The 26,246-nt window shown below is 40.4% G+C and overlaps 1 protein-coding gene across 1 annotated transcript in view; it reads right to left on the bottom strand.

Moving 5' to 3' along the window:
- Positions 1 to 13,313, bottom strand: part of CLINT1 (clathrin interactor 1) — a 51,313-nt gene extending 38,000 nt beyond the window's left edge. The window contains exon 1 of the mRNA XM_054168317.1: positions 13,084 to 13,313. Coding sequence (XP_054024292.1) covers positions 13,084 to 13,124 — 41 coding nt within the window. The 5' untranslated portion in view covers positions 13,125 to 13,313. The remainder of the gene's footprint in view (positions 1 to 13,083) is intronic.
- Between the last annotated feature and the right edge of the window lie 12,933 nt (positions 13,314 to 26,246).

Raw genomic sequence — 26,246 nt, 5'->3', positions numbered from 1 at the left:
CAACCCACTTGTGTACCTCCAACTTCCTTTTTTTTGTATCATAAAAAAAATAATTCTCAATAACAAAAGCTTTCCTTACTTGAAGAATTGTTTCAAATACACCAACTGACAGTATTTGGTGTGGGCAGAAGAATGCACGTGCAATAATATGGAGTTTAATATTGACAAAACCCACACATCCCCAACATTAATGGGCCATACCTAACGATCCTTGCAGCTTCAGCTATCCCTTCATTGCAACCTGAGTACTATTAAAACATTGCCCTAATTCCAAATTTATTATGAATTAAGGATTACTCTAAACACATGGTAGCTGTTCCACTAGGGAAGGCTGATTAAAGTTTAAACAATGCAGGCACCGAAGCTTTTAACACACAAACTGATCATTCTTTGCTGCTATATAATCACTTTGGCATTGTGACGTCCCATGCACCCCTGTACTTCACAGCATCAATCATCTTCTGTAATCAGTTTGAGAGGTGCAGATAACTCCTCTAAGCCAACAGTAAGCACCTGTTTTACAAGCTTTTCTCTCAGGAGATCCACAGGAAAGGTACAAGTAACATTACCAGACCTGCCCGGAGTCCTGCTGTGAAAGCAGTACCCTTGCTCCCTCCAGCCTGTCCGATGACTCTAATCCGTCAGTTCCTCTCCCTGTCCCTTCAGGGTCAAGGCAACCAGAATCAGACAACAGCCCCCTGACTGCACATAAACTGTATGTGACAACTTTTACAACACAATTTGCACTCTAGTCCTAGCACCCAGACTAGCTTTGAAGGGCTTGCAGATTCTATCTGCCTTCCAACTATAGAGCTATGACTCTGTACAGCTTCACAATTCACCTGCAATGGAGCAAAGTATTCATGTCATATGACTATGGAAGTGTGAGAGGTGTATTTCATCAACAACAGAATCTAGAAGTATGGTCCAGGTAGCAGAAAAAGGAAGTAACAAGAAAACCTTCAACTATTGTTAAAACCTTGTGTCCTGGAAAATGCCTTAAGACTGAGGCAGAAGCTGCATTGCATTTTTCAGAGCATGAGAAAGGAAGAGGAAGCAACAGTTTACATTAAGTTATCAAATTGCAGGCTCATAACCAGTTGTTCTCCTTCATTTATTCAAATGTCCTTCTGTGGAATGGCCATGCAGGAGGTATTCAGCAGGCAAGAGACACTTGAGACTATTATCTTCAACTTTGTTTTTCTGAAGTGAAGTGCATTATCAATTACTGATCTTATTTCTAAACACACTGCAATTAATTTTGTTGTTTACTAAACCCCCATACTCAACATCAGACTTCAGGCCTCTTATTTCCTGAAAATAATTATAACAAAATCAGAATATGAATATTGATTTTGCTACAGAGAAGCTGATCAGCTTTTCTTCTCAAAACTGGCTTCTTACAGTCTGTTTACTTACTATTTGAAGCTGAAAGCAAGAAATATTTCACTACTCTATGCATCTGCAGTGTTTCATTTCATATCCAATCCAGAAGTACTATTACATCTGTCAGGCTACCTAAGGAAGACACTGTCTTTAAGACTACATGGAGTATGCCTAGATGCAAGAACCTTGTTTCTTGACTCCACTACAAACAGCCGTAAGAGGAACACAATCAGGCCCTTCAAATTCGTTTTTCACTCTCTCCAAAAGCATCACCTTTTTCTTAGGAAGTTAGTAAAAAACTAAGCCAGTCACTGCACCCCACCTCGCTAACAACATCTTATAAATTAAAGTGCAATCAAGAGTCTGCAGTCTCAGAGTGAGTCTTCTGTCATTTTTCAGCATAATCAGGGCTCTGCAAGTGGAAACCTATTCAGTATTGTAATCTCTGGTGGTGTCAAAAGATGCCTATTATATCGTGTAAAAAAGTAAAGGCAAGCATGCAGTGATAATTCTGCAGAATAAACTGAGAGCATCCAACAGTTTACAGCTGGGACAAAAGTCAAGGGGATTCCCTGCTGTGCCCTCACCTTTTGCCTTCACATCTAGTGGCCGTAACAGTGCTCTTTGACTTCTTGCTTCCAATGTGTTTTGAACCATGCATGTTGTATGCCTTTCACAAGTTGTTCTTTATACTTGTTGATTTCTTTCTTTTATTTTCTTTTCCTTTTTTTTTTAAATAAGAAAGCTCTAAACTTTGCATTTCCTTTAAATGGGTGTTTCAGCTTTCTGAAACATGTGGTTTTGTTTTATTTCCTTAACCCTCCTTTTCACCAACAATCTTATTCATCATCATCTGAGAAGTGGTAATAGTTTCATTATGAATCACCAATATAGCATTTTCAGTATTTCCACATTACCTGCAAGGATTACATTCTCATCATGCCCTTGGAACCCTTTTTAAAAAGAAATCCAAAACTTACTGATTTTTATGTAAGCAGCACCCCTTTTTTTTTTTTTCTTTATGTTTCTGTTGCTTACAAAAAGACCTTGAGTCAAAGTGCTTTACATTCAGTATTAGGGTGGCTCTGGAAGTAATCTCCTGAACCAGACTCAATGCAGGGGGCTCAGGATGAAGTCAAGGTTCACCACTTGTCTTCTTCACCAGCTCTTTGGTAAGCCAAGCCCTGACCATCTAGATGCATACTGTTCTCAGCACAAGATGCTGATGCAATGTGTATCTAACCTATATAGGATACATTAAGTCACCCATTGCTATCACATTTCCTGCCCACATTGCCTCTCTGTCATCCATGGGGGGGTGGGAGGATATCAAGCACTGCAGTCCCCTTCCTGCTCTTGCTGTGTCCTCACGCCTTTAGTACTGAATTTTCAGGTCTTCAGGACTGACTGGCTGACACAGTGTGCTTGTTACTTTGGTTTGAAAAGGTTTCCTTCAGCATGTTGCTATTTCCATGCCTGTGTTATTTTGTGTTTGGTCTGTACCAGAGTCCTGCTAATCATACCATTTTAACAAGGGGCACAGAGAGCAAACTTCTCCAAAATTTTCTGAATTCCACCTTTACTCTTCAGTCTTGTAAAATTCTGCCTTGTGTCAAGACAAATACCCTTTATAACACCTCGTACAATGGACCTGTGTCTACTTTTATTACTATTTACCAAGTCTTTTAGGACCATTACTGGATATGTTTTAGTCCTCTTTGCCACAAACAAGTACTTGATTTCAGGTGCTTCCTTAGGAAGACAAAACTGAAGTTGCTCACTAAACCATTCCAGAACAAATGCTACAAGGAAAGTGCATCAGGAAAGCAAACATCACTATTCCCAGAACACACTGGGATAGAAAAATACTTAACACAGAATTTAAATCTATTCAAATGCTGCTCCCAGGAATGACACACTTACTTCATTTTCAACTTATTATACTGCAGCTGGCAAATTAACCAAAAAGAACTGCTTAAAAAACAAAAAATTCTGATCTTTTCCTTTTTCAGACTGTTCATCTTTTAATAAACCTGAATTACTCTGTTTCTTCCCTGCTACAAGCGTATCTAAGAATAAAAAGCAGTCATCATAATCCTAAATAGACTACATTAGCTTAATACCCATTTTCTTTTGTCATTCAATTTGCCATGAAGGCAGGTCACAACCTAGAAATCCTTCTACTACTGTATTAAGCAGTTAGACAAAGTAACTTTGCCTAATAGTTAATGGCAGAGTGTTCTTTTACAGCTATTCACAGCAGAGTATCCACAACCAGGTGCAAGCAGTAAGAACACATCATTCAGAGTAAGTATTACACTAGCAATGACATTACCATTCATTATTTCATTAAAATTTTCAAACTAGGATCTCACAGTAAACAAAAAGGGTAGCTTGGCAAACTAAAACCCCACCAGTTCACAAACATGTGTTTTTACTCAAAGCAAGGCTCTTTTTGGAAGGTCTCTGGCAAATTACACACAAATTAACTTTCAAAATGCCAAGCCATGTTTATTTGTGAAGGATAATGATGTTTCCTCTCCTTTCATAGGTATCATTTGTTAAACTGGTTCCTCCAGGAGATCAAGTAACTCTCAGGTCCTAAAAAGGTAACAAGAGCTGTTGCATTTGCCTTGGAGCCCCACTTTCTAGTTCCTGTCCACAGATAGATGACAATTTCAAATTACACTGTGTATTTACAACAAACCAATTTCACTATGATTCAGTACAGGAACTATTTCCTTATTTACTCACCAATGATAATATTAATGGATTTTTATCATCTGGTGTCTGCAGCTACAGAAGCAAATTACAGTTACCATGTAACTAACAAAAACCTGACACTGGAAGTCTAAAGGCTGAGACACTCCACTTCCCAATTAGAAGTCTGTTAGCACTATTTTCAAGCTGTCTCAAGAAATGCAATCATCTGTTCTGTAGCAAGGAGAGATAAACCACTGCGATAGAAGTTAACTCATTTAGACAATAAACACCTTTGAACAGCAGGGTTTTTCCCCCCCCATCTCTTTGCATGATCAAATGGAGGAATAGTTAAAATGAATTTTAAACCTCAACAAAACAAGGAATAATTAAGAGTGAGAGCAATCATTAATGTATCAGCTCTAACAGCAGAGATAAGTTACCAAGAATATAATTTATTTTTCAGAAGATGCATCCACTGCAACTCCAATTAAGTTATCCAAGGTTATCAAAAGCCTTTTTCTTCTCTTGGCATGCAAAATGGACTTGGAGAAACCTTCAACTAAGTAATCTCATGGAACACAAAACACACATCTCCCAAGAATCACCTAGGGATGTATTTGTTTACTAAGTATAAAGTTATGTCCTGAGAGGAAACACTGAACAGTTTGTAATGTACATTAGGATGCTTCTAAACAGCTTGACAGGATGGGGAGAGCAACCAACAAGAAAAAACATTTATTGTTATGACTCAGAATGGAGTTGAGAAAAAACTACTCCCTAACTCCCAATAGGTCTCATTACTATTATAACAGATTAAAAAACTGCAGGTCAGTCTCATTAAGCAAGTTGAATATACACTAATATTTCTAATTGTATCCCAAATGAACCAGTTAGTATCTATTAAGCATGTAGTCAATATTTAACTGGTTAGGATGGGTTACTATTCAGATGAGGGAAAGCAAAGAAAGAGTACAGCAACCGTGAGGTAGTTGCTCAAAATACTTTTGCAGATACCATTAACAGTGTGGTTTTAAATAATAAAGTTACATAAAATAGTATTAATGAAGAAGAGTCCCAGAGCTTGTGGTGTCATCAGCTGCTGCTAACCCAGCACACAGCCAAAATCAGTGACGAACCCTAAAAGCTTGGAGATTTTTTTTAAGCTGTATCAGCAAGATAGCACAAGGAAATACTGAACTGCACAGCTCCGGCATGAAGAGGGTAAAACCAGTGAGTGGCCAGGTATAAAAGTGCAACATTTTCTCTTACTGGAAGAATGACCTTATAGCTCCTCAACCTACTTGTGAAATCACATGCTAAGGGTGTACTTTAAACACTAGAGCTGTACTTTGCCTTTCTTTGCCCCCAGTCACTTATTCTTACCCAAATATCCATTCCTTCCTCAATGCCAGTACAAATATTTGTATGACTATGGAGTTAACTACACTAGGCAACTGATCCAGTGGAGAAATAAATTGGCAAAAACAACTGGTTGGTCCAAGAGAGAGAAATTCTCTCATCAAGCAGAAATGCCAGTGCCAGCAAAAGCGAGAGAGAAGTGTGCAGTCTGTGGCAGACTGAAGGCTGTGAAACCTCTTCTACCACCAGCCTACGCCTACACTGACTGTGAAACTACAGCCTCAGATTTCATGGCTTAGGCTGTGTTTTCATGTTTTTCATCATGCTACTGGCATTTGAGACTTCATGGCAACTATCTCAGATTCAACAATAAACCAGTGAGAGAAATTCCAAAAGTTCCAAAATGACACAGTTCTTAAGAGGACCACATTTTTGTGTGCTAAACCTACCATCCTACGAGACAGTGTTTCACTCATTCTCCAAGGTCTTGTCTTGCCATTTTTACAAAAGCTTATCATTTTCACTCAACTACAGAGAGCAATTCAAAACTTGAAATGAATGGAGGCAGATGAGAGAAACAAGAATCAGATTAGAATTCCAAGACTGCATTTCAAGATTATTGCAGCGCTTACAGTTGCACCTTGAGGCAAGCCTGAGGACAGAAAGCAGTAGTGTGCTCACATTTGCACAATGCTTTGGAAGTAATTATACCTTGTATATGAAAGAATTATGCAAATCAGCTAATATTTTATAATTGACTAGCTGGCAACACAACCAAGAGGAATTAGCATAGAACTGAGTTAAGCATCTTGATCCCTTTGACCACAGTTGCACACAGTGATGTAGGTAAGGCTCTTATCTTTGACCAGCTTCATTTATTTCCTAAGCAGGAGCCTAGTCTTGTGTCAGGCAAGGCAATGTAAAGCTAAGCTTTAAAAATACTTCAAGTATATAGAAGCTGTCAGTCAAGCACACATCATTTACATTCTCTGAAAAAACACAAGGCCAACACCTTAGCTAACCTTATGCATCACAATACCAACTATTGCTAGCTTCTGCAGGGTGTAAAGGGTAATAATGCACTTGAAAGAACACTAACAAAAGCACCACTTGAAGGGGTGTGTTGATGAAACCTGTGTTTGGTGACAACACAGGTTCATTATGCTCTTAGTATATACATCAGCTTGTAATATTTGCCTACTTTGGATTGCTCCACCAATTAAATATTCAAACAGGAGACTGACACGGCTATGTACATGAGATAAAAAAGAGTGATAACTTCAAAGATGTTTGGCACCAGTATGAAATTACATGGCCCAAAGACTAGAACCATTTTTATTTCTTTAAGAAACTTTCCAAAACTTGCTGTTTTTAATGAGGAAGGATAAAAGCCCTAAGAAATAAATGCTGTGACAAGTGGTAGCAGGCACAGACACACACTGCTGCAGAGCCAAATGATATGTTCAAATAGTCTTTCTTTGCACTCCCAAGACTATTTCTTCTCTCACTCTCTAGTAACCAGGCAGAGGACAAGACCTTATAGGGCTGGAGAAAATAATCATCACCTTGCTTGTAATAATGATACAAAATGCTGTTCTTAAAGCAGTTATCAGCAGGACATCTCTTAAGCAGCAATAGAAGGGTAACTCATGCAGTGAGGGTTAACTGTCCTCAACACAAAACGATGGAAGTGTTCACTGCTCTGAAGATCTTTCTTATGCAAAGCAAAATAAATCTTAAATATAAAGAAAACTAAATGATCCTGGAACTGGACCAAGGGAGTTTGTGAGAAGGTCAGGCAGCAATGGACTAACAAGTGTTAGACTGTTATTTACCCTTTTGCTGGATATATCATATGATGGATCATTTACCCTAATTTCTGCTATTACTAAATCAGCAAACATCACTTCACTGCAGAAAAGCTCAATAGCCTGGGTGGAGAAATCCATGAACCATTAGAAAACTGCCTGTAAACAAGAATAATTACAGCCATATTAAAAAAAATGTATACGGGCAAAACTCCAAGCTGAGCATACATAGGATCCTGCTTGTATGTTGGTTAAACATGAGCATACTACAGGAAATAAGCAACTGGAAGTTAACTGTAAGGCACGTAATTGTAGGGTAAGCTACTAGTGTGCATTTACCATATTAATAAGTATAATGCAGACACAGCATGAGCTAGCAGACAATAACATGAGACTGGAAGTCAGGAAATCCAGTTTTAACTGTTACCAACTCTCTTGACACAATTTTCTTTTTAGCCTTCTTCATTTGTGAAATAGAGGTAGTCCAGAAACCTCTCCTCAGATGAAGTGCAAGGTCTAATTTACATGCCATGCTGTAGGCTACAACAGCTAGGAACTGCAATGACAACTGAAGGAGTAATTCACCCTATTTTACCAATAATTTGCCCTTTACTTTACAGCCTGTACAATTAGAAGCACTAAAGAAAACACACTGTTTATTAACTAAAATAACTTCTCCCCTGCCTAGTTGTATTGGACAACAACAGCAGCTCCTCTAATCCTGCCTTTTCCACTAACACTAAAAATCCTTCCTCTTTGTATAGATGTAACATCAAAACAAGTAATAGAGGACACTAGTGGCTAACTACAAATAAATTCTCAAGTGTCATAAATGCTTCCAGCACTCAGCATCTGTACAAGCATTACAATCAGTTCTAAACAAGTTCTAAATGAGACAATTTGCTCTCCATTTAGAAACAGCTTAAAATATTACAGACTTGGGCAATTCGTCAAGCTCCCCAAATGTATGAAAACAGCTCTGTAACACTTCAACTCCCATTCTATAATATGGGTGAGCGCAAATACATTCCTGCTGGGTCACTAGAAAGGTGTGGCAAAGAGCAATACTAGCAAGCAGCTAGGACTCAACTAGGTGGACAAAACCAAACTGAAAGGGGCATGGAAAAAACCAGGAAGGCTGCTGTCCTTCTCTCAGTCCTGGCAAGAAATTCACAGGCTCTCTCTTTTAATTATACATCCAAGAAGCTCAAAAATTCAGCCATAACCATCTTGCCCACCTTAACTAATTCAAAGGAACATCTGGATCACACCATCCTTACTACATACAGACCTGTCACCCTCACCAAATTTTCAATTAGAGTGTTTCTCACCCTTTGATGTGTGGAAGGGGATTAAAACCAGCTCTCCCATTTACAGGTCATGCATGCAAGAGATCATAAAAGCCAAGGACAGCAATGAAATTTTAACGAAAGTGGCTCTAAAGTCTCATCACATTGTGACACAGGCAGCAACCTAATCTCAACTGGTCCAAAGGTCTTCCATCCTACTTACAGCATGCCCTACATGTCTGTGACAAACCAGTTAGCAAAATGTCACAAGGGGTCCAACCAGCCCTGCTAACTATGCATGCACAAATGCTGTCTTCTGCTTTAAGCAGAAGAATCTTGTGCTAGGTTAACATTCAGTAACATTTCAGGAAATGCAAGAATCTGCAGATTCTGCTTCAAGAAAAAGGAATTAAAACTAGAGAGAAAGAGAGAATGGCCTGGCTTTTGAACATGGCCACAAGACCAAACGAATATCTTCCTGTTTCTGCCAAGCTAAAAATTGTTTCAGCTAAAAACAGTTTCCCTAATATTCCTTGGTTTGTTTTGAAAAAGCCAAGGGGTTTTCTTTGCTCAACTCCCCTTTCACAGGGAACACAAAGCACAACAACATATACTTGTCTAAGAAGATTAAAATGAAGTTACTAAATTGCATAATACTCTAGATTTCCACAGCCAGGACTCCAGAACTACACCTCAGAGACTGCAACACATTTTGGCAGGTCTGTTCTCAGGCAGTGTGGAGATACTTGGCTGGGGCCTTTGCCAGTTTGACTACCAAAGCCCAGATGCACTTATACCAACAAATATATGACATTTTTCATGCAAGCTGCTTCTACACAGTACTGCTCAGCCTACAGATCCTCGGTCTCCTGCAGCTCAGAAGCAGCTCAAATGCAACCTTTATCCTCAAGTTTCATCATAACTATAGGGCTCTTTCATGGGAGTAACCTGAACCCCCCCCACTATGGCAGTCTCAGAACATCCAGAGCTACTGGCATCAGGTCATCCAGAGACAAAGCTGCAAACCCCATCATGCAGCACAGCAGTGGGATAGCTGGTGACCAGCACACTTCCCACCTGTCAAATGCTCTTAGAGCTCACACTCCCACCAGCTATCTAAAGCATGCGATGTGTGCTTCTGCAGTCTGTCACAATAACATTTCTCTCTGCAGCTTGTTAGGTCAGAAAGACTGGTCACTTCTTGCATGCTGAGGCTACAGATTTCTACTGCAGATCCCACCTAAATCTATGACAAAACAGAGTCTAACAAAAAGTCTACTACGTTACTTTAGAAGTGACTCAGAGCTGCCACCTGACTCAGTAACCTTGCGTCAAGCACCATCCTGGACCTTAGCCATCAGAAACTTCTGCCATTTAGAAAGAGTTTACTGTTATAAAGCAAACAGGTTGAGCACAGAGGCTTGCATTTCTTTTCCAATTCTTTTGTTTACTTTCCAATTCTGTTTTGACCTACAGGGGGAAAAGAACCCATACAAGTCAACATCTAGAAAGAAGCTCAAAGCTGCCTCAAGTTAATTTATACACATAATAAAACAACATGAAATCAAATTTATTCCATAAGAAAAAAGAAAATGTAGATCTACAACTTTTAAACTACAAGCTAAAAAAAGAAGAGAAATCCAGCAATTTACACACACCTGAAGAACTCACACACGCTGCAGTATCTGGGAAGCAACCAGAACGTGGAAGAAGTTTGACATTTATTTAGAGACTGCAAGAATAAGCAAATCCTACTAGGTATAGACAGGCTTTATTAGTTATTTTGTTTAGGCTCCAAATTTATTCACAATGCTGTTACAAAAATGAGGTATTAGTGTTCAATTGCAACTAATAAAGGCACTTAAAATATATGGAGGGGGAGTTATATCAGCAACTCAGAACAATGAGGTTAACAAAAGGGAGAACAAGACACAAAGTATCTTTTCAAATCTTAGAACAGTCTAAATCTAATACTCCAGTGTAATCTTCCTAACTTTCATATATAATAGGCTCACCATTCATTACCAAAAATAACTGTCCTATGCATGAAAGAATGCAGCTCTGTACTTTTGAGTTGCTAGAAAATGCTACAATACAGAGGTGATTCGAGTGGGAACTATAAAGCAAACTGACCTAATGAACTTGGTTTCATCAGTATGATAGAAACTGAGCAAATACCAAATACTTCAATAATACCAAATACAAACCACTTTTTCCTATTTGGCACTTGTTAACTTTTTTTGGTTCTAAAACTTTGAATAATTATAATAGGTTACCAATTTTGACTTAGTTTTTTTTTGCTGTTAAAGTACCCTACAGACATTAAAACCAGTAATTAATAGGCTCACTTACAAAGAAAAAAAAAAAAAAAGCCTGAGAATTGTTTAACAAAAGGCCTGTACCTTGAAATATCTGACCTAACCAAGCTCTCAGCCACCTGAAGTCCAAATAAGGATAAACAAACCCACAGATGCGTAAGAGGAAATTCTAAGTATCAGCTGAACCAAGATGCAGAGCAAGCAACCACTACATTAAAAATACCAAGGTTGGAAATTTTCAAGCCATTTGCACATTTTCAAGAAGCCCATATAATCATGCTCTTTTTTAAAGGGAAGAGAGTTTCTTGCTAAAGTTCAGCATGTTCCTGCTACAGTATCAGCTGTTATTTATGAGGCATATAACATCACTTAGCCTCTTCTGCGGAGAATTTTCTAAACCATGGCCGTAAGACAGAAGACATTATGACAAAACTGCACCAAACATAATGGGACTATTGATTGTGATGTCGCTAAATACTATTTACTCTGTGGGCTCCATTTCCCCCTTGTTCCATTATGGTTGTTTTAAATACACAATCTGCTTTATTTGGAAAATGTTATTCCCAGAAAGTGAAATTTATTGAAACAAACACTGTTTTATTATTTGAAAATGTCCACTTCTTCCACCTGTTTTGAAAATGAAATGTCTTTTTTTTTACACCAAATTTTGATGAACTGCTTTGGCTTAGTAGGTTATGAAATATCCTTAGAAGTAAACATTTTAAGAATAGTGACAGTGTTCTCATGCCATAATGATCATCAATCCTACGTAAATAAAAGTACACAAGCAAAAGCCAGAAAGTATTTGCCTCCCCTGAAAGTGTCCTTTCAGGTCCTAGAACCTGAGACAGGGTTGCTCTGCTACATCCTTCATTTGTCACATTATTGAAACTATTTCAGCAAGGAATGAATGTGCATGCAAGAGGCTGTATAAAGTAAAGAATCTCCTCAAGAGAAGTCTTATTCATAGCAGTTTTTAAATGCCATTAGATTATTTTCTTAGAACAGTGTCTGTCCGTTATACAGCACCATAAAATAAATACTTGTTTATAATGAATAAGCTCCAATTTCTCTTCAGTTTGGTAACTTAATATGTAAAAAGCAGGCCAGTTTAAGAACTGTTTGGAGAAATAAATTATTTCCAAACTGGAACTTCAATTCTGAAAGACCTGCCCTTTGACTTCTAATACAACTATTAGTTCACAATCTCATCTGGTATATACCATCTACAGACCTTCAGCCAGTTATACCTTCAAGTAATCCACAATTCATAGGAAAGTGCTCCAAGTTTGTTCCTTAAAATTTATTATTTAAGAAGGCAAAACGTAAATGGTAAAGTTCTCCACCCTATCAAATTGTTCTCATGGCAAAAATGAAGGAGTGGCTGAGAGACGAAAAACAACACCACATCCTCATGCTCCAACACAGTGAACACGATAACCAAGGCCATAGCCAAGTTTGCAGTGGGAGGAGGTTCCAGCGAAGGAAACAAGCTCGCACGTATCTGAGTTTCTTAAATGTTTAAGGGGTGGGACAGAGCATTTCACTTCTTTACCACGCTCCACCTTTGAAAGGCCTAGGGGGTAGTGAGTCAATAACAATCTAAGTAGGGACCTGTCCTTAGGGAGGAGGAAAACACTTAGACAGCATGTGGCAACTTTGAAATCACTCCAAAAATTTACTGCTGTACAGGTGGTTTTTTCACTCCCCTCCTCTGAGTGACTTGTCTGTTTGTTCTTAAGGGGCCATGGCAGGAGCCAATACAACAGAGACAGAGTTTAAGGGATCATATACCAAAATGGGCACACCCGCCCGGGGCCCTGGCAGAGAAGGGACTACTCAAAGAAGAAAAGCAGGTCGCCAAGAGCTGGAAGGGCCCAGATAAGGCCAGGAGGGGCGGGAAAGCAGCTGGCCATAATGGAAAGGCCACGGACTACCTGGAAAGCAGCCCCTGCCTGTTGGAGGGGCTAAACCTACAGCAGGAGGACGAGGACAGGGCCACACCGGACAGTCACTAGGGAAGCAGGGACAGAGGCGTGGAGGGGGAGAGGGAAAAGGGATCAGCTGGGCACGGAGTGGGTGTGAGACAGCCACCTCAGCAGGGGGAGGGGCAGCGGCCATGTTGTGACTGGGGCGGGGGGAACAAGGGCCCGATTTAGGGGCCAGGACCGAGCCGCCCCCGGTCCCCCGCAACGCCCTCCCGCACCGCACCGTACTTACGCCTTGTCCACCAGCTCCCGCACTTTCCACATATTCAGCATGGTGCCGACTGCCTGGAGACCTCCCCGGCCTCGCTGCCCTCCACTGCCGGCCCCAGGAGGCCCCTCTTGCCGCGCTCCGGGCAGCCGCCGCCGTGCCGCCGAGCCAGGCCCGCTCCGGCTCGCCGCCGCCTCTGCCAAGAGAGGGACGCGGCGCCGCTCCCGGAAATGGAGGGTCTCGTGGCCGCGCGGCCTGCCGGGAGGTGTAGTCTTCCCCACGACGGGCCGGGGAGGCCGAGCCGTCCAGCAAAGCCTGCTGGGAGCCGAGCGCCGGCCGGCCGCGGAGCCTGCCGGGAGCTTTACTCTCCGGTGCGGAGCGCTGGTGCTGCCTGCAGGGGCTGGCGGGAGTTGGAGTGCTTTGCCTCTCCCTCAGAGGAGGGCGGGTCGACAGAGGACCGAGGCTGGGCTGTCGTGCCATGCCCTGCCCTGTTCTGTCCTGCTCTCCTCTCCTCTCTCATCGCGAGGGCTTCATAGACACTGTCGCACAGCAATGGAACTGAGACTTTAAGCCCTTCTCAGCTTGGGGTACAGGTAACAGCCCAGATCTGGTGCACCCTCATACTGCTGCAGCATCTGGCCTGTAATGAACTTCGCGACCCGCAGCTATATGTGGCACAGGAGGGAGAAAGGTCTATGCAAATATCTGGTTAAAACACATAACACAGGTGTACACCTCATGTCTGTATACGGTTTTATACCTGGCTTTTACAGCAAGGAACTCGAGCAGCATTGCGTCTTTGTGACTGTGTTTGCTGATCCATGGTGTATGGCGTGCAGTGAATTTTGGGTGGACTTTCCAACTCCTCTTGCATGCCAAGACCAGTATTTCTGCACAAGATTTCAGGTATGAAAACAGATGAAAGGGTGCAGCGTGTGCACTGAGGTAGCAGAGTCCATCAGTGCACAACACTTGTCTCTACACTTTGAGAAAGACCACACCAATTGACAAAAAGCCAAGGAACAATCACATACATTAAAGCTGTCTCAGGGGAATGTGAACTGTCAACAAGCATAGCAAGACCATCTTCAAATATTGCCTACACAGGGTATTGGAAAGGAATCACAGCTCCCTGGGCAGAATGAAAACAGTGAAGTTAGTGAAGTTATTTTATAATCAGGATTGTCAGGCAGTTTCATTACATACATTTGCGTTTCTTCTCTAGCAACTTGTTTTTAATGTATGTGGAATGACCAATCATGATGGAGGATTATATTTTTTTCTGAGAAGAAGTAGAAATCTATTTGCTTTCCTTTTGCCTGCCACAGGAAATTGAGTGTCTGAGTGGTATGGTTTGTCCATAATATAGTCTTGATAGATATTTCTTGTTTGCATACACGTGTCTTAAATGAGCATACTTTGCCTAAAGGCAATATACATCTGCAAACTTCTACCCAAATGCAGTATGTATTTGTAAACTTTTTGTCTTTTAATTGTTTAGTTAGAACATAGTGGGGGGGGAGGGGGGAAGCCATGAGAAAGATGAGTTGCAACTGCACTTGCTATTGCTCATATAAGACACCTCTTTTAAAAACTGGTGGTTCTCTGATCTATTAAGGCAAGCCAAAGAGCTGATCATGCCTGTTTTCTGATATCACAGTTTGTCTTTTTTATAGAGATATTTTCATAGCTTCTGTCTCCTGAACATCTCAGTGAAATTTATGTAAGAATCTCCTCAATGAATCAAGTCCAGCATCCTCTCACTAACACTAATGAGTACTCAATGTTCATGTAAAGAATGCAAGTACTGGTGAATGTGGATAGATCACTCTCCAGATATATCTTTCCCAATTTCAGTTTTCTGTGGCTTAGGGGCTTAATTCTGGAGTATTGATGCTAAAGCTTTCTGGTTGGAAGCACTGGGTAGACCTTTTGTTTTGTTTTGTTGGTTTTTTTTTAAATGAATTTAACTGATTGCTTTTCAAATCCTTGTAGATAGCTTACACAGCACCTTGTGGCAATGATGTAGCTGTGTGGGGGAAAAAAAAGTTCCTTTTGTATGCGTTAAATCTTCTACATAATAGCATTGCTAGTTTAGGTATTACAGGAATTACTATATAACAGTTCCCTATCGCTCCTTTCCTTGACAGCTGTGAATTTAGAATGGGTAGATTTCTGGTTGCACTGTTTTCTTCACTGTGCCTAAGACTTGCAATATATTTAGTTTCACCTTATCTAGAAGTTTCCAATTCTACTCTGTTGTTTTGAAACTGAAGGGGGAGAACCAGCACTGCATGCAGTAGTGAAGATACTGAACAGCCTAATGATTTTTTCCCCCTCCATTATCTTCATAAGATTTCTTAACCACAGTTAAGAACTTGACCGCAGTTAAGAACTTGCTCTTTGATATCTGCCCTTCATTTATCTCTTTTTTTCCTGTGAGTAAACTGAGGACACTGGTCTTCAAGAGCAGAAGACATTTATAATCCCTATTTCAAGAAGAAATAAAATATTATAATTGGAGCTTGCAGAAATAGAAGGTTTCCAATTTGCTAGAAATGTTATTTTTGAATCTGGCTTCAGTTGATTTGGATCAAAATCAAATTTCTGATGAACTGCAAGTTCCCCAGATTCTGCTGTGGTGCAATGAAAGTGATGTTCTTGTTAGTGCTGGTTTGCCTCGAGCAGCTGCAGGCGGCCCCCAGAGTTCTGAGTGCTGGAACAGACCTGACAACATCATGATGGGCTGGAAGAGGCAGTTTCCAGGGCCCAAACTCTCGCCACACCTCAAGATGCACATATCCCCAAAGCAAAACCCACCCATTCCTCCTTGTTTTCTCATCAGGGATGACATTTGAACCCAAACAGTTAGGGGTCAATAAGCCAACAGGATTTGGTGGATTTGTTTGTTTGATTTTTTTTTTTCACAAATCTTTGTTACCACATGGAAAAATAAATAAAAATAGATTCACTATCATCATCCACTTCAGAAAAAGAGAATAGTAACAATAGAGTATTTTAGATACAGGAGCAGGAGAATAACAGTGCATGCAGAAGGCAGAATGAAGCTGGAATTTTAAAGCAGTTAAGATGAAGGTGCGTGTCTTTCAAGCATTACTAGCTATGTCTGGATGCAGTAATGGGGCAAGGAGAGACGACTGGCATTTATTGTCAATTTTAAGGTATAGTAAAAAGCAGGTCTTTATGTGAGATTGAATGCAACATGACTGACAGTAATTTTGCCATCCCCATTCTGTCAGCTACTGATAAAGTGCATGAGCATATGTATAATTTCTGAATGATGTGAAGACACTTTTTGGTTCATAAGTAGTTCCTTTAAAAGAGGGATCTGATGGGTGTAGGTAGAGGGTAATGCAGTTTCAAAGCAATGCAATATTCAGCATAACAGGTTGTAGTTGTACCATATATCATGTAGAGGAACTGTACTTTATTATAATTTGAGCCATCAATTACAGGAGAAGCAGTTAAAGAAATTGAACTAATTTGAACACTGCAATAGAGTTTGCACCTGGCTCTTCCAGAAGTTAATATGGGCCATTTGGTGCACAAAAAGTCTTCCACATTCCAAATGCCTGGAGAGCAATATTGTTGTTAATATCAACCATATTAATGAATAATAGAGAGATGTCCAACTCAGTGGTTAAATTACAATTAAAATAAAGGGGGGGGGGAAAGAAGAATGTCAAGGAAAATCACATTGCAGCAGAGGAGGGAGGCAGTGGCACAGACTGAGACAAACTTTTCATTTAAAGCAGTGTTTATTTCCATGATTTCTTAAAGCCCTACTTTTTACCCATTTACACAGCTGAAGCCTGCATTTCATAAAGCCTGTTTGTTCTAAGAATTAGTCAATAGGGCAGAAATAACATTGAAATAATGTCCTCTGCTTCCAGGCTGGGTAGCATCCCAAGCTTTCCTGAACATTTGCAGCTTCTCCAAATCCAAATCTAGCTTTCTGTAACACATCCCATACACACAAACATATCATGTTACAAACAGAAGGTTGCTAGGTGCCTTCAGAAATTCTCTTCCTGCTCTGCCATGGAATGATTCTGCTTCTGTTAACAATGGCAAAATCCCCCAGTTGCTTCCATGGTTGTAAAACTGCTTCCACCTCTCCGAATTTGAGCCCATATTGGAAGGAGACAATCTTGGGGTGCAGGCAGTAAGAGGGAATACTGGCAGTGAATCCTTGCTTTGGAAAGTGTGTGGAGTGAAAAAAGTGTGTGAGTGAAAAAGGAGTCTGGCAGTCATGTATGCTGTTCCAATTTTATCCCTCCTAACACTGATGTCTTCCCTCCTGCTCTGGGGTGTTACACACATTTCCTGACAGCATTTGCATGGTCAGGACCTGTCTGGTTTGCTATAAAGGAGTGTAGGTAGCAAACTTCAAGGTTTTTAAAATGAAAATGGTCCTATTTTAAGCTTTAGAGCCAAGACTACAACTGCCCATGCTGTTTGTGGAAGACAGGGTGTACCAGACAGAGGTGATGACTTAGGAGCTGGGAGGACAAATCTGCCACTCAGGCAGTTTCTTCTGCCAAGATAACACAAGCAGTTTTTTGCAGGGAGGCTGTACTGAACGTCAACATCAGTCTGCATTCAGTCCTAATGCTGTTTTATTTCCTAGCTTGAGGAAATGGAGGTTGCTTCCATACTGTGGGCATACTGTGGATTCTACTCTGTCTCCTTACAATCTTTTCAGTTGAACCGTTTCACTTAGAGGAGGCAGAAGTGGTTAGTTCTCAAAGTGAAATACAAATATATTCAAAATTCTTACAAGTTTCTTGGAAATAAAAGACAGAATAGGAAAAACCTTATTGTTACTGCTCCTGAAAAAGTAGTGTAAGCTGAGCTTAGCCCTTGATGGAAAGCATTTAAGGTCAAGGTTCTCTTCTTAAGGTTCTCCATTGTCCAGTAAGCAGTAAATTCTGGCTTTTCCTGTGCTTAGGGCAATCACAATGTTGCTCTTTGTTGTGGATTCCCTGATGTTAGAAAGGGATGAATTCCTGCTGCCAAAATATTGCCATTTAATTATCAAGCCAATCAACTGTGAGACAGATGTCCCCTGGGAAGCAGTCTTCATTAATTCCTCTTTTTTACAGAGCTACTTGGGTTTTTTTTTTTGTTGTTGTTTCTTATTTTCTCCCACATTAGCAATTAATGTTGGGGGGGAATTTTCAACCCACCACAGCAGTGAATGCATGGCTCCAAATGAGGATGAAAATGTGGGGTTTGGGGATTGCCAGCTCATGGTAGATCTTATGTTCTGAACTTTCCTTCAGGCTGATGGTGTAGCATTATCTAACGCTTTCTTCATGGGGGTTTTGAAGCCACAGGTTTTAAAATTTTCCTGCTGTTAGAAGTGTAAAATATGGGGAAACCTTCTCTGAATTGTGTTCTGATGTCACAGCTACCTCTGTCATGTCCTGGGACATTTCTGTTAAGTGGCTGTGGTACTTTCCAAGGGAAATTTCATGAATTTGTATTTGAGAGCACCTCCTTAGAGTAGCATTCTCTCAGACAAATCACACATGATCTATATTCTCATGGAAACTCATCTCCAGATTCCTCAGTCTTTTATTTCAGCTCCAATATATTCTAAGAATCCAGAGCCCAGAGTCTTGCAGTTATTTGCCATTATGCAGCTGTTCAGCAAGTTCTTTTGTCCACTGACAACAATCCGTCTCTCTCTAGCATTTAAACTATACAGGAGGAGGAGAAAAGGACAGGCCACTGCCTGCTTTTTGTAACAGTCGGTCCTTGACAGGTTTGTCTTGGTTAGCAGTCTGGGTTTCAAGTTCCAAAATTCCTGTGAGAGTGGCCAGAGTTAGAAAACTGGTAGCAGAACAGGGCTGAACCAGAAGCACATGCCAGACTAGTGAGGTCAGAATTCTTGGGTATGGTTGCAGGCTGTAAGTGTTCCCATTTGTTACGTTTTCAGTTTGACTGTAGTCCAAGTCACTCAGCTTTATGCCGGATCCCAAGCCAGAAAGGTCTTATTTGCCTGATTTCCTCAGGATACAAACCTTCTGAGTTCTTTCTGTCTCTGTATTTGTGTCTCTGGTCCCCTTGCAATTACTACTGGGCTGATTTCAAACAAATTAGATAGAGGGGTTGCAGGCTTAAGGATATGAAGTTATGTTTTTGAAAATGCACAGCTGCATGGAGATACCATATGAATGCCTCTGTAAGCAAATAGTAGGAGTATAAAGCTGTAGTATGAGTTCAGTTGGATAGCTAGTAATCCCCCTTGGAGAGCACTGAAAGCAGCGTTCCCGCTTCTGAGGGCATTTGTTCACTCTTACACACAGGAATATCCAACAACAGGATACAAAACTATAGGAAAACAGATCTCCTTTACTACTCACTGAAGAATGTGTTTCTCTTTGGTCTGGATATTCTCATGTGTATTAATTAGCATCATAAATGCCTTACATGTCTCATCAGATATAGTGCCACTATGGCTTTCCATCAGCTGTCACCAATGAGAGGACAGAGTTGTAGTCATACTTCCTGCTTGACACTACTAAATCTCCCTAAACAGGTGAAAGAAATGGCATAGCTATGATACAGGGCAACTGCTGTTTGGTAAGCCAGTTAAACATTCCCAGTGAAATCACTGTGACTTTTTCTCTTAAAAACAGCCAAAAATTAGTCTCATTTTCATTTGGCTGGAAATTAAAACTGCCATGGCAACACTTCACTAGATGGTCTTCCAATTCCTTTTTCAGAATGCTTAGCTGGACTTGGATTAAAATACAGTAGATGGAGACATTTTCACAGACTGGCAGGCTGGGACTCACCAGCCTGGAATTATCCAGGCAGTTTTAGTCAGAGAAACTGGCTTTCTGTCTCAAAGTGGGAGACAATGCTTTAAAATGCTGTGGGTTTTCTTTTATTTTCTTCTCTTTTCTTCTCTTCTCTTTTGCTTTCTTTTCTTTTCTTTTCCTTTTCTACTCTTCTTTTCTTTTCTTTTCTTTTCTTTTCTTTTCTTTTCTTTTCTTTTCTTTTCTTTTCTTTTCTTTTCTTTTCTTTTCTTTTCTTTTCTTTTCTTTTCTTTTCTTTTCTTTTCTTTTCTTTTCTTTTCTTTTCTTTTCTCTTTTCTCTCCTTTCCTTTCCTTTCCTTTCCTTTCCTTTCCTTTCCTTTCCTTTCCTTTTCCTTTCCTTTTCCTTTCCTTTTCCTTTCCTTTTCCTTTCCTTTTCCTTTCCTTTTCCTTTCCTTTTCCTTTCCTTTTCCTTTCCTTTTCCTTTCCTTTTCCTTTCCTTTTCCTTTCCTTTTCCTTTCCTTTTCCTTTCCTTTTCCTTTCCTTTTCTTTTCCTTTTCTCTTCCCCACCACAATTTTTAAATAGATAATGTTCCAAATAAAAGAATGAAAATGCTGTTGTTCTTTTCTACATTCAAATAATCTTGCTAAAAGCTACTTAATGAGTTTCTTTTCTCTCTATTAATTCACATAATAATTTGTATCAAACAAGGGGAAAACAGTGAAACAGGGTTAAGTGCAAGTCCTGTAATGAAGGGTTCCCACCTGAGTACATTCTGGTAGGGGATGGACTTTAGTGAGTTTTACTTGCATGCTTCCCTCATTTTTATTTTCTAGTTCACTTGCTTGCATAGAATGTGGTTGGTTTGGTTTCTGTTGTTTTACAAAAATAAGGCTTTAGGTTGTTGGCTATTAGTATTTTACAAAAGCAAACTGCAAGCACCCTCACCAGCATGAAGTCTACAGAGGTTTTAATGAATGTAAAGGAAAGTTGGAAGAGCAAAATCAGTCTCAAAGGTGAAACTGTTGAGGTTTGTTGTGCAGTTGAGAGGAATGTCAGATGGAAAAAACCCCATAGATTCTTTTGCTGTCTGCAAGAACCTGACTTGATCCACTAGGATTTGAGTGGACATTTTCTTGCAGCGTTGAGTAGCACTATCCACGTTCATTTGCTACTGCTTCTTCCTCAGGATTATTTGGTACTGGTCACCATCAGGTAACAGATACTGAGTTAAGTAGATTGATCATCTCCAGTTCCAGAGTTGTTCTCTGAGGGTCTTGACAGTTCATTCTATATTGATTTTTTTTGTGTCTGGGACCTTTGAATTCTTAGATCCTGACAAAGAGTGTGAGAGCTGCCATCTACTCTACCTCTGATCTTGAGGATAGTTTTGGGAACAATGTGATGCTCATTTCCAACTTCCTGCCTCCTTCTTCAGAATAATTGCCAGACAGATGTAAAATCTTGCCTTGCACACAATACCACGCAGTAAAACAAGTATGTTGCACAAGACCATAATGCAGTGGCCTGGTTAATTTTGTACCAGTTGTTCTGCTGCTTTCTTCATTTGCAATACTTTCAGTTCCTCTCTTGTTCTCATTGGCTTGGCTTTTGTTTACTGTCTTCCCCTGCGTCATGAATTTATTGCATACATTTGGGTGAAGGCTGCAAGCTGAGTTGAGAGAGAAGATATTAGCAGCCCTTAAGCTTTGAGGTGCTTGTTCAGTAGAGATCATCAGTCTAGGAACTGCTGGCTGATTTGGAAGCCAGGAACAGGAAAAGCTAGGCTGCTAGCCTCAATAAAAGGTTTGTTACTGGGAAGGGAAAAATGATAAACCCAAACCCAAACAAAACCAAAGAGGGAAGAGCTCTGGAGAGGCAGTGGTTGTCAAAAAGCCTTCCCCATCAAACAGATTTCAGAGAACCATAGCAGACGGATTTTCAGTCCCAGTCAAATGCAAGAGTGTAGGAAGCTGACATGCTGTCCCTTGGAGAGCTGAGGTATTGACAAAAGACATGCAAACTTGAAAAATGTACATTTGTGGAAAAATCCATCCTGACAAGTGACTGCACTTAAGTCGCCAAATGGACTTCACCCATGGGACGAAACTCAATTATTGTTGCACATCCAATGAATCCATCCATGGAGAAAGCACATGGCCAATAAAAGGGAACCCTTCAGTAATCAGATCTTTCAAAAACTATTTAGCTCTTTGCCAGTGAGTACCTGCTCTAAGTGACATGTGCTTCCCTACAAACCTGCTCGGCTTCTTGACTCACTGGTTAGAAGTGCTGAGCCATTCTGAGCTGCTCTGGAGCACAAACACATCCCACACAAAGCCACTGAGAAGAGTTTCTCAAATCCTGTTGAGGAGACATCCAGCATAGCTTTTTCAGTTGCAACTTGTATTTAGTACATATGAAGGATTCTTTTGTGTTTGGGGATACTTTTATGATGCTGGCAGTAGAAGCTCTTCAACACTAAAAGGATTGCATTAAATGGTTCAGCCCAGAGAGTCTCAGTCAAGGCTCCATTAAGTAAGAAGCCTGCAAGCTGTAAGTCGTTAAGACAGTCTTCCATTCTGAGTGAGGAAGTGTCTAGTGAGCAGCTGCTGCTCAGAGTTTATCTTTCCATACCAATATTTACTAGGTGCCATCTCTCTTCTTTTGAGATTACATTATCCTTTGCACAATCTGTGTACTTTTTATTTGCCATCTTCTTGATTTCAGCGTGGCCACAGTTGTGATCATGAAAAAAATCCATCTTATTTTGGGTCATTTTTATTTTCTGCCTCATAAATGAAAGCCAGTCCCACTAATGGCACCTAAGCCATTTGTTTTAGGATGCACCTGCACTCTTATTTGTTTCATAACAAAAACATCTTTGTGAAACTGAAACACTGCAACTGTTGTTTGCAAAAAAACCCAGGCAACAGTGGCTGGCAATGTGCTTTTAAAAACATGGATATTAGGTGCAAGTGTTTCATCAGTCCACTTAGTTGCTATGGCCAAATTTGAAGCCTTTACTTCTTTAGCAGCCATCTAGTTCTCTGCTGTGTCTGTTTCCCTACATCTGTAGTGATGCTTTTTAGAAGATGTCATTCTCTAGAATAAATTTAATCCCCATTTTTTTGGGACAATTCAGAATGCAGTTTCCCTCAGATATGTGAAATTCCAGTTTCAGCACTGCATGCACACACATATGTGGACATGCACACAGACTTCTGCCCTCCACCCATCAATAAAAGGAAAAAATGCCTTGGGGACTAAGCTGAACTTTATTTATTTATTTATTTATTACTCCCATTGTTTCAGCTGAGCTTTTTTCATACTCTGTCTGCCTCTCTCTTTCTCTTTACAAGCTGGCAATTTGGTCTTGGAACGTTCTCTGAGCTGCCAAGCAACAGGCTTCTCCTTATTCTGATTTTCAGGGAAAACTGTAGCACATCCATTTACACTGTCACCCTGACATAAGTTTGAGCCCACTCTCAAGATGAAAGTTATCCGGCTCCATCAAATCAAACAACGGTGGTGAAGGACCAAGCATGAGCCACGAAGTCTTCACCATCCCAGCCTCAGGGCTGAAAGCTGGAGAAAACTGTTTTACATAGTTTTATTCATGTGATGTGAGTGGATATGAACAGCATACTGGATTTAACTCTTGTTTCAGCAGTAATTGCCCAGAACTTGATCATCCTGAAGCATTACATTTGAGTACTTTGATCTCACTCCGTAGCCAGCAATGCAAATGGCAATGCAGGGGGCATGTGGCCCAGCAAGCTTAAGTCCACATTCAAGCCTGCTCTTCATTATTGATATAATCCAAACCAAAGACTAGTTAACATTTCTAGTGATTGCATTAGCAATTTTATCTCAACAAAATAAGAATTCCACATTCTCTGGGGAATCTCCTTAGGGAACTGAAATATCTGCCTACAAAGCTAGTAACACATTTTCATGAAAACACTCTAGATTTGCTTCATGTTTATGACAAACCTTTATCACCCTCCAAGTCTATCTAGCAGAGTTGTTTCTCTATCTGACATTCTTTTCAGTATGTCTTCACAGATACAGTGACTCAGCACAACAAGAGCATAGTATGCAAGCCTACCATTAAGCAAATATTTTTCATTGTTTGCAGAATCCCTAGAATTCAGCAGAGGAATAGACTGGCATTTGAGCCAAGAAACATCTGAATGTCATGTAAAGTTCAGTTAATTATTTTCTAAATAGTCACCAGCACTACTGTAGCTTAGAGTAGGGTTCAACTGGTATTGTTGTGATCACACTGGAGCTTTTCAGAGGAGGGGAATGTTTGCTTTTGCTTCGGTCTCTGCTTAGTTTCACATTGTGACAAAGCCATTTCAGTAAAGGATGCAGCTCAAAGACTTAGTAAAAACATCGCTGTGGTCTTTTAAAAATTGCACCACTGTGCTTCCAGAGAATCAGCTTAGTCTGATTAGTACTCAGCACATATTCCATGTGCCCTTCAGCCAGAAGCAGGGAAACCATCTGTGGCCACAGCAAAATTCAAGTGAACTGCATCTTCATTGTAATCTCCTGGATCTATGTGGCAGCATAAAATAAAGTGGAAGTGCTTTTGAGTGCTTAGGTTAAATGCTACGAGGCTTGATCTTTCTGGCCCTACTCAGGACTGCCTGCCCTCTTCTAGTAGTGCTGAGGTGGTGGGAAGCTGAATAGAAGAGAGTTGTTCTGGAAGGAATGAGTCAACACTAGTGAACAACCTCTGAATGCACCTCGGCAGGTCTATTGCTTTAATGGCCGAGGTTCCAAAGGTAGCAAAGAATCACCTGAGTTGTAGTTCACACTCCAGATCTTGAGGTCTGCAAGATAAGCTGGATAGTCTGACTTTATTCTGTTACCCAAACCCTGAAAAGCAACCTAAGGAGCATGGGAGCACACCCTTGCCCAGGTTTACAAAGGTATTTAAGCATACAACGATGCAGACAGACACCTAATAGGATTTATAGAAGTGCCTATGGGAGTTTGGGACCTAATTCCCATTGGCTGTCAATGGGAATTAGATGTGTAATCTACTTAGGCAATTTGAAAATCCCACTGGCTGCATCTTTTCATGGCTAAGTACCATTACAAGCCTTAGCCTTAATGAATAGAATTATTATTATTATACTTGGTTTCATTTCTGAAACCCCCGATCTTGGTATGAAGGCCCAGGGAAAATCTACTTGACTTCAATTACAGATGGGTGCCATGGATATGAAGTGTCAGGAAGGAGTAACTGAGCTGCTGCAACAATCTTCATATCACTGTTGTGTCTGCAACCAGCCCAGAGAGCTCCCAGGGCTTGTGTGTTGGTCAGCTTGGCTTTAATATGTGGCATGCAAAAAAATGCAAGTGACTGGTGAAGGAAAATTCTGCTCACTCACAGCAAAGTAATAAAGAAAACAAAATCATAAGTGCCCAGAGGCTGTGACTAGCCAATTGAAAGGGTTTTATTTTTCCTGCAAAGAACAGCATTGGAATCTTTTCACCACTCCGTGGACTGAGTTATGTCCCATCTGGTGCTGGAGAGAATTCACAGCTTTGGGCAGTACAAGGACTCTTTGGTTACCCTCTTTCACTTATGCAACCCAGACACAGGCTGCAGCACAGAGTTTAACCAAACAACAGTCTATCCTTTCCCTTTTTCTTGTCAGGCTTGGACTCAAACAATAACCAAAATTTCCCTATCCATACAACTTTTCAAAAGCTGTGAAAAGCTTGATGTCCCTCGATTTCTACATGATGTCGTTTTCATTAAACTTAACTTGAACCTCTCATAATTCTTTATCCAATTAACTTTACATGCTTAGAGTTATGTTGTGCGAGGCAGTTCAGCAGACAAAAGGGTCTGAATGAATAATTGGAGCAGGAAATAGCTGGGATGGGTTGCTGCATTGTCTGAAGCTGCTAATTATTTATAGGGTTTCCATAAATGCATATGAACAAAACAAAGTGGTTGAAATGCTCTTTGAGCCTGGTAGTATTTGCAAATAGAGCCTGTGTTGAGTAAGAATGTTTTGACACTGAAAATGATAACAATCAAAAGCTCTTTTAAAATGTTATGTGTATTGCTGGGTGAGAACCTTTCTCTGAGTCAGTGGAGTCCTTAACCAGGCAGTGTGCTGTAGCTAGGGGCTATTGCACACAGGAGCTTACACTGGCTAAAAATCTGGCCAGATCTGGCACATGGTTATGAGCATTTTGTTATGTCTCACCAAGTGTGTAGAGTGGGTAGAGAGGAAACCTGGGGACTGCTAGAATAGATCCTGTTTGGAAAAGTGAGTCAGCACTTCAGAGTGTTTGACTAGAATTTTGCAAATGCTGCTTTGTACTATGTCATTGTTTACATTTCACACAGAGAGTGAATATAACAA

The sequence above is a fragment of the Dryobates pubescens genome, chromosome 16 (assembly GCF_014839835.1).
Source record: "Dryobates pubescens isolate bDryPub1 chromosome 16, bDryPub1.pri, whole genome shotgun sequence".
Taxonomy (NCBI): domain Eukaryota; kingdom Metazoa; phylum Chordata; class Aves; order Piciformes; family Picidae; genus Dryobates; species Dryobates pubescens.
This window is presented reverse-complemented; position numbering and strand designations above follow the sequence as displayed.